Raw genomic sequence first — 10,000 nt, forward strand, 5'->3', positions numbered from 1 at the left:
GGGCTGCTACAGCTAAAACACTCCTTTAAAATCTTCCACCACATGAATGTAGCCAGGGGTAGCTCAGTGGGTCAGGGGTAGCTCAGTGGGTCAGGGATAGCTCAGTGGATAAGGCATTGGACTACGGTTCGAAAGATCCCAGGTTCGAACCCCATAACCACCAAGTTGCCACTGTTGTGCCCTTGAGCAAGGCCCTTAACCCTCAACTGCTCAGATGTGTAATGAGATAAAAATGTAAGTCGCTTTGGAGAAGAGCTTCTGCCAAATGCCTAAATGACTGAACCAAACTCATGGCTCAGCTACACACATATGCACACACACAAAACGTAAACTAAAGATATTATATTATTGAGTTACAAGAGCAGATAAAATATCAACAAAATATCTTATCATAATATCATCAGGACACAACAAAAACGGATGTGGCGTGGAAAGATATAGCTAGCTAATCAGCACATCTCTACCGTTTACTCTGAACTGTGCTTATTACGGAAACCTCACAAATTCAATAATTTAACCATTATTCCGATTATCATTGGAATGTTAGCTACTCCTGACCCATGCACCCAACAGAGAACATCAGAGCTAAGGGGGGGTCTTCTTCTATGAGGTCACATTAGGGGGAAAATCAAATTGGCTGAAATAAACCCTAGCCAATACAAAAAGCAGGAGTGTTTTTTTTCCATGTTCTTTGTTTGCGCACACACACTAGAGACCCACCTGAATGTCTAACAATGACTTAAAAAGTAAATTTTGGCATTACAGGGTCCACTTTAAGAACCGAGCATGTTCTTGTAATTAAATACTGGTTTTTATAGCAGTAGAAATGACAGAATTTGTCATATAAATAATATCAAATAATAATTAGCCAATAAAACTGCTCATTTTTATGCGCTAATCCGTTGTACAATTAATTTGGAAGTAAATTTCTGATTTCTAGTGCTTCAGCCTGGAAAAATTTAAAAGTTTAAAGTAAAATTGTATATTTATGTATGCTCACTTGATAAATTACAGAAACACAGGCTGTCATGACTTATTACTTATCATGCTATCAAAAAAACAGAAATAACATAAAATGTAGAAAAACTGTTTTGTTAAATGAAGTAAAACGTGTTTACTGTGTGCTGCCATAGTACTGTGACGTTTTGTTTAGCTCAGAAATATGACATGGTGGACGGATGACTCTAGAATTGAATGACTGTTCCGCTGCACGTTTGAGTGTCAAAAGTTACATTTGTTCAAATTCCATCTACTATGGATTGCAGCTATCAGGCTACTGCAGAGAATCAACGGTATTAAAGAACAAACACCCAGAAGCCATAGACAGAGTGACAGCCCTGTTTAAGTCTTTGATTAAAGTCCATCCATGCATTTACTAAAGCTATCATAGTGAATGATGGTTGACCGCAATGTCCCTTGGCTTCACACCAGTGGCCATTGCTGTAAGGGGAAGTTTCGTGGCTAAGACACACACTTACACATACTGTACATTACAATCAATTTGGAAACACCAAACAGCATCGGACTGTGGGGCGAAAATATACAAAATCCACATATACACATACACACATACGCACACATACGCATACACACATACTTAATTAGTTAATTAACAAACTCTAAATAAATTCCAGACAATGCGGTTATTACCTATAATAAATTGAAGCGTTTGGAAATTAAATAAATGCACAAGTACATATTGTGATTAAGATATTTTTTTATGAGAATAATTGTGCAGCACTATTGTCTATTGGACCAAACTTTGCAGACCAAGGGAGTTTCTTACTGCCCATAATCCATGGTTTCTCCATCTTACACACTGTAACACATAGTAACACACCTAGCCTGTAACCATGGAAACATACACAACTAGTTGGCATGGTTACATAACCAAGCCCAAATCCAGTATAAGGAGCACTGTGGCAGAACACAGATACACAAAATCTCCTCTGAGAGCAGGAGCTTGACACAGGGAGCTGGAAAAGCCATGAGCTCAATCTGCTTTCTCTCTTTCCACTCTGTGTGTGTGTGTGTGTGTGTGTGTGTGTGTGTGTATTAGAGAGAAGGATGACTCACTCCAGAGTGGGAGTCAGGTGACAGAAGACCTTTTATGCTTTGACAACTATCAACACACAGAAACAGACACACACACACACACACACACACACACACACGAGTTGTGTTCCCGAGTTTTGTGTCAGATTTACAACCAATCAAGAGACTTGCATATAAATGACACACATTTGTGGAAGTGAAAAAAACAAAGAAAAACAAACCCATTTTTATTTATTTATTTATTTATTTTAATCCAGCAAAAGAAAATCAATAATCGTCCTCTCTAAGTGCTGTCTCTCTAAGCAGCTGCAGTAGAGGGTGTGTTGGGAAATTGTGCGTTTGTTTGTGTGTGTGTGTGTGTGTGTGTGTGTGTGTGTGTGTGTGTGTGTGAGAGAGAATGTACCTACCAGTGCAGGCTGTGGAGAGCTGTTCTCCTGTGAGGTGCTGTTCCTCTTGGCCCATACCAGCTCGTGCTCCAGCACAAACACCTCCCACTCCTCCCTGAGCCTCCTCCATTTACACTCAGCCGCCGGCTCGCCGTCCCATTCCACGCACACCTAACACACAGACAGGAGCGGTAAGATGTCAAAGGTATCAGGAACACACTCGCACACACTCTCTCTCTCAAACACACAAACACAAACAGGCAAACCAGGGGGCGGCGACAGGGTGTTTATAAAAGTTTACACACAGAGAAAGATCAAAACCACATTCACATAATAGCACCCTTATGGCTCGCACACGGCCACAATTCCACTGATTAATGCGATTAATAAACATATAACAGAGTGGAGTAATCACCAACAGACTGATTCAGAGCTACAGTACATGCACACACGCACACTGAAACACACATGGTCACATGCTGACACACACAGACACACAGAGTGGAATGCATTTCCTCAGTAGCAAATTACATCCTATGAAACCAGAGCACACTCTTTCACACGCACACACACACACACACACACACACACACTGTTCTCCAGCAAACTCTACTCATCCCACATTACTGCACCGCATTTTTTTATACTCAAAACTGCAAGCTCGATGTGTCTAGCTTCATTAGTTTACACAATTTGTTTTTGTTTGTTTTTTTCATCAGGAGAAATTCACTGAACAGTCGGAATTCCTTTTTCTTCAATTTATAGCTTAAGCATCAGAAGATCTTTACCAGAAATATTATACTACAGGCCTAATTTTTGGAAGCCATAATGAAAATGGTATTTTCTAAAGGAACAATAAGTTTATACTATAAAAAGATTTTTACACAATTACAGAAAAGTTTGAATATTACGTCTGTAGAAATATTGCTCAGATTTGTACAGTATTTTTACAGCACACCCTTGTATAGCCATAACCATTTTATTATATATATATTATTATTCTTTTTTCAGAAAACATAGATATGATTCTACAGTACAGCACACTACTGTTATGGTGAAGATTTTAAGGTTATAGACCACAGTGCACTGGTAGGAAATCAGGAACAGTGTGCCGAAAGGAGAGGTTTTATGGCTACAAACTTGTGCAATAAAACAATATTATCGCTGCCAAATGATTTACGCTGCCATGGCGACATTTATTCTGATTCTGTTATACTACCAGATCTGTACAGAAGTGCCTCAATTTAACACCAGAGTATGCTCGAACAAGGTGTAACTTAAATACACCTCAAGGACAACTCGTTTTCTTCCTGGGGTTAAAAAAAAAAAAAAAAAAAAACATGAATATGAATCTGGAATGATTTGCACAAGTGTTTTCAAGTTTCTAACACAAAACAGACTTTTTCCACTCATGTAACGTGCTCATGATTTAAGATTTCCAGAAAAGTCAATAAAGATTTTTTTTATTAGTTTATTAATGTGCACATGCTCGACTTAGATAACTTTAGACAACTATAGGGGAACCTCAGTATATAAATTCAATTCGTTCTGGTGGCAGGTTCTTAAGGATAAAGTGATGTAAATGCAGATAAATGCCCTTTTCTTCTTGCTACCATCCTTGATACCTTTCTTGTGACCCATGATGCTATATTTTTACCAACACCTACAACACAAAATAAAAAAAAAGTTTTGAAGTTTTGAAGGGCTTCCGGGCATATGCACAACTTAGCCAGCGTTCGATCGAGTTTGTCCGTATGCTAAAAAATGCTCTGTATACCAATGCTAACTCCTTGCAAAATTTTAATTCTTAAGGTGGCATTCGTATACTGAGGTTCCGCTGCATATACAAGATTGAATATAAAAGTATTGTTCCTGTATATAAAAGCAATTTTCTTTTTATTTTGGAACCGTAGCTTCGAAATTAACAAAAGAAGATTTTTTAGATTCAGGACTTCATGCCATCCTCATTTAAACATGGATAGTGCCTTTATACAAGCCTCTGGAGACAGTGTTATGATATGGGGCTGCTTCAGTTGGTCTAGGCTCAGCAACAGTATGTGGCAGGAAGATAAAGTCAGCTGACGACCTGCACTAAATGACCAGGTTATCACATCTATGGAGTTTTTTTCCCTGAAGGCACAGGCATATATTCCAGAAGTTAAATTGTAAAAGAGTGGTTCTGGGAGCGTAAGGAATCATTTTCACACATGAATTGGACACCATACACTCCTGAGCTTAACCTTATTGAAATACTTTGGGAAGTCTTTGCTAGAGAAGAATAAACAGAGTGGTTTGATTCTGCTTAGCAACAATTTGGTGTTATAGGTTTAACAATACTAAACACTGTTATAAACTAATTTTAAGGTACAGAAAGGGTACGTTACTTGTTCACAGTGTGGGCAGCCATGTTGTTTGATGTTACTCCATAAACAGGAACTGATAGTTAAGAAGACTAACCCAAGCTGATGAAAATGAAACTTGGTTGGTTTTTAACCAGTTATAAGCAGGAAATTACATGTTGCAAGTTCACCTTGAATGCAGCGATTTCCACCTAATAATCAGATGTTTCAGAAGATTGCTGAATGAATACGATATGTGCATTTACTATTTTTAAACATTAATCAGGTTCAGTAATTTGACTAGACAAGCAGCATCCAGTGAGTGCTGATATCCAGCGGGAGACAGCGGTGGAACACTCTATTCTCTACGGTATATAGCAGTGTGCTTCAGGCATGCAGATATAATCGTTGATTTAATCAAATTCATATTCATGAATATGCTTATGAAAATATTAGACTGATATTATGAACAGCTGTGAGATAAGGAAGAGAAGGAAGAAGGGACGCTGCCTGCCGTGTATATGAAGAACACAGATAGAATCTAGTCCGAGTTGGAAAACAGGGAACGTGTTGCTTGGTAACACTTCTGTTAGCTAATGAAACGATAACCAAAATACACTTGTTGTTAAGCTAAAATATAAATCACAGCAATCCTGAAAACAGCACTAATGTGTGAAATAATTTTACGCAAAAGTCAAACGGTTTCTGATTTCTGTTGAGTCTATACCAGGCTTCTGATCAACAACCCAGAGACTTAACCCACAGAGTTACCACTGCCCTCTGTGAAAGGGGGTGTAATGTCCTGACTGGGGCCCAGTGCTCCTGGGAAACGAAGGTTAGATCCTGAAAAGGACAGGGCGCTTTAATATGAAAGATGAATTAATAAATGAATAAATTAACTGTTGGTAGCAAATGCACTTACTGTATAAACATTACTGTAAGGAACGGGTAGGGACGGGAATCACCAGGGAACATCTAATACAATATTATCACAATACCTAGGAGCCAACTCGATCTGTATTGCAATTGTTAATATGATTTCATTTAATTTCTTTTTGGATTTTATTACAGTTCTGAACAAACATCGCAAATAGTTTGTTTCTAGCATGATGCGGTGCCAGCTGTCAATGTGTGAATAGTTCGGAGTGCACCACCTATAAGATTACTGCAGTGGCAACATTTTACAAACTCAAATACAAACTTGCAAATGTAAATGTAAAAAAGATTCTGATTTGTGACCGAGTCGATTTTTTCCTCCATCTCTACTGTAAGGTATTTCAACAACTTCGTCTTTGTTCAATAAACCTAAAGTACTGAGCTGTTATCTCGTGAGTGTCCGTGGCAATTATGGCTATTTTGTGCAGTTATGGCCACACAAGTAGTCATGACTTTGTTTAAAGGTCACTTGACACAAGGATACCTAAAATAAACCTAACATAGATGAAAAAGAGGAACACCACAATACGAACTAAAACACTAGACCTCCTTCCTTATCGCTGCAACGTTCAGACTATTCATGTGCAATCATCAGTAAGCGTTCGGTCAGTAATCTAGATCGTCTCATCTTCTGTCTCTCATACACAAAGAAGCTTAGACCAGCAGGAAACAGAAGAGGACTCAGTCAGCGCTCTTTACTAAACTAATACCATCTGTCTGAACATGTCAAATCTTTCCAGTTGTCTTATTTATCAAATACTGTGAGGCAGGCGCGTGAAACTAATCTGGACACTGATGAGATTAACTGGACATATATGGACTGTCATCCTACAGAGTCCAGCCATCAGACTTTCGCTGTTTATCTGTGTCCTCTGGGCATGCTACCTTCACACATTAATAAACACACTAGTGTGTGTTTGTGTGTGTGTGTGTGTGTGTGTGTGTGTGTGTGTGTGTGTGTGTGTGTGTAGGGGAGTGTCTCAGGCGATTGATTTGTCTCACACTCAGCTGAGGGAGAAGGGGAAGAATAGTGTATAATATATTGCAGGGATGCTGTCATTGGCCAAGATCATCACAGAGAGAAAAAAAGAAGGACGAGGAGACAGAGAGAGAGAAAGAAGTGAAAGCATGAGTTGCTATGCTACGATCAGCTCTGTCTTTCTCTCTCTTGTGGTCTCTCTCTCTCTCTCTCTCTCTCTCATTCCCTTTCCTCCCACACCCCCTCTCTCCTCATCAGCTACTGTCTGGCTGATTGTCTGTCCACCCTCAACAACCTTCAACAGACACACACACAAGCACATGCGCGCACAGACACAAACACACACACACACACACACAGTCTCACTCTCAAATTCACCTTCCTCTTTTATAACCCTCTGTGTACCTCTAACCACACTAACCTTTTCTCTTCCCTCGCTCTCTAACACACACACACACACACACACACACACACACACACACACACACACACACACACACACACACACTCTATCTCTCTCTCTCTCCTTCGGGTCTAAGGATGCATGTCGGACACTGAGGTGATTTACGTGCTCTTTTACTATTAGCACTGATGAGTGTATATTCCTGTACGTACGTGTGTGTGTGTGTGTGTGTGTGTGTGTGTGGAGGGAGTAAAAGAAAAACAGCAATTATTCATTTAGAGGAGATCATTAGTCATAAGAACCAGTCTGACTGCCATTTGAAATATCTCACACACACACACAGACACACAAACACACAAGGACACAGACACACACACACACACACACAACTAGAGAAAGAGCTTCATCTGTGCTGTGAATGTTAAGTGAGAGTGCTGTATTATGTAGTCACTGTTCACACTGAATATTTTCCTCTGCACGTGTTAAAGTAATGTGGGTTACAGCTTTATAGTCCCTGTGTGTGTGTGTGTGTGTGTGTGTGGATGTGTGTGTGTGTGTGTGTGTGTGTGAAGAATTTACAATGAAATATTTTCCTGCGTCGTTTCAGTTTTCAAACAAACACACACACACTTTATTAAGTCTGTGTTTATTTGTTTGTGTTCTATTGTGGGTGTCTCTTTTCGTGTGTGTGTGTGTGTGTGTGTGTGTGTGTGTATGTGTGTGTGTTTTATTGGGCTATAAACCACAGACAAGCTGTAACAGGTCATGCTAGTTTTTCACACATACACACACACACACACACACACACACACACACACACACACACACACACACACACACACACGTGTATAAATACACAGAGACTCACACACCTCCAAACCATCTGCAGCACTGAATACACACTAGCATGTGCGCACACACACACACACACACACACACACTAACACAATTGTGTGCACACGCGCGCACACACACACACACACACACACACACACACACACACACAGTATCTCTTATTGACAGACTGCCTCATTTCTCACTCAGTAAACTCTAGCCTGCAGGAGAGAAACATTACACACACACACACACACACACACACACACACAGACACACACACACAGTGTAAACACTTCCTCCAGGCTTGTGGGAGGGAAACATTCAGAAGCATCAGATTTCAGCTTGGGTAACTGCCAACACTTGGGCAGAAAAGTGCTTATAGCATCAGCATTTAAACACTCTCTCTCTCACACACACACACACACACACACACACACAAAGATAGTGTGTGTGTGTGTGTGTGTGTGCGCGTGTGAAAAAGGAAGAGAGAAAATGTGTCTGGGAGATAAAAGCAGTCCGCCAACAGGGGTTGCATGAGGAGACAATCATGTGACTTTGCTTGTGTGTGTCCTTAGCCCCGTGTCCAAAGATGAGTTCTCATACACAAACACACACACACAAACCCACACAAACACACACACACAAACAAGAAAGGGGGGAGAGAGTATGAGTGTAGAGGGTACAGCATAGTGAGAATATGATGTATTGCATACCATAATGTGTATATAGAGTAGAGAGTATAACATAATGAGAATAGTACTAGAGAGATGTAATACAGAATAATGAGTATAGTGAAATGCAGTAGTATAAACCAACGTAATGAGCATAGGGTAGGTAGGGTATTACATCATAGTGAGTAGTGTAGTGAGTGATGAAATAAGGTGTAATGAGTGAGTAATGACTACTGTAGTAGAGTACAACAAAGTGTGTATAGTGAGGTACACTGTAGTGTGTATAGTGTAGTGAGTAATAAGTTATGTATAAGTATAGTTATATAGCATAGTGAGTACAGTGTAGCAAATATAGTGTAGGATAGTGTCGCGAGTATAGTGTAGTATACCACCGTAAGTATAGTATAGCAAATATAGCATAGCACAGGATAGTGAGTTTAGGGAGTAGTGTAATAGTATAGTAAGTACTATATAAGGTATACTATACTACAGTATATACACACTATACTTCACCATACTATATACACTATACCGTATAGTGTTTATTGAGCATATTGTGTAGTACTGTATTGCATTGTGAGTATAGAGTAGTGGGTATAGTGTAGCAGACCATAGTGAGTACTGTAGTATAGGGAAGTAAGTATAGTGTAATGAGGAATGGAATAGCCTTTTAAGTATAGTGTAGTGAATATAGTGTAGAGAGTAATACGTATAGTATATTTTAGTGTGCATAGTGAAGTGAGTATAGAATAGTAAGTAAGGGAGTACTGTATATAGTATAATAACTGTAATGTAGTGACTATAACAAAGGGAGTTTAGCTTGCTGAGTATATCATAGTATGTAAAGTGTAGTAAGTGATGTAGTATAGTGTAGTGAGTATAGTGTAGTAAGTAAAGTTTAGTGAGTGATGCAGTAGAGCGTAGTGAGTAAAGTGTAGTGAGTGATGTAATATAGTGTAGTGAGTATAGTGTAGTAAGCAAAGTTTAGTGAGTGATGCAGTATAGTGTAGTGAGTAAAGTGTAGTGAGTAATGTAGTATAGTGTAGTGAGCGATGTAGTATAGCGTAGTGAGTATAGTGTAGTGAGTGATGTAGTATAGTGTACTGAGTAGTGAATGATGTAGTAGTATAGTATAGTAAGTAAAGTGTAGTAAGTAAAGTGTAGTGAGTGATGTAGTATAGTGTAGTGAGTGATGCAGTAGAGCGTAGTCAGTATAGTGTAGTGAGTAAAGTGTAGTGAGTGATGTAGTATAGTGTACTGAGTAGTGAATGATGTAGTATAGTGTAGTAAGTAAAGTGTAGTGAGTGATGTAGTATAGTGTAGTGAGTGATGTAGTAGAGCGTAGTGAGTATAGTGTAGTGAGTAAAGTGTAGTGAGTGATGTAGTATAGTGTA

The 10,000-nt window shown here is 39.3% G+C and overlaps 1 protein-coding gene across 1 annotated transcript in view; it reads right to left on the reverse strand.

Moving 5' to 3' along the window:
* Window positions 1-10,000, reverse strand: part of jmjd1ca (jumonji domain containing 1Ca) — a 68,681-nt gene that overhangs the window by 50,608 nt on the left and 8,073 nt on the right. The window contains exon 2 of the mRNA XM_053509793.1: window positions 2,463-2,612. Within this exon, the coding sequence (XP_053365768.1) occupies window positions 2,463-2,612 (150 nt within the window). The remainder of the gene's footprint in view (window positions 1-2,462; window positions 2,613-10,000) is intronic.

This window comes from Clarias gariepinus, chromosome 13, assembly GCF_024256425.1.
Source record: "Clarias gariepinus isolate MV-2021 ecotype Netherlands chromosome 13, CGAR_prim_01v2, whole genome shotgun sequence".
NCBI classification, from domain to species: Eukaryota; Metazoa; Chordata; class Actinopteri; order Siluriformes; family Clariidae; genus Clarias; species Clarias gariepinus.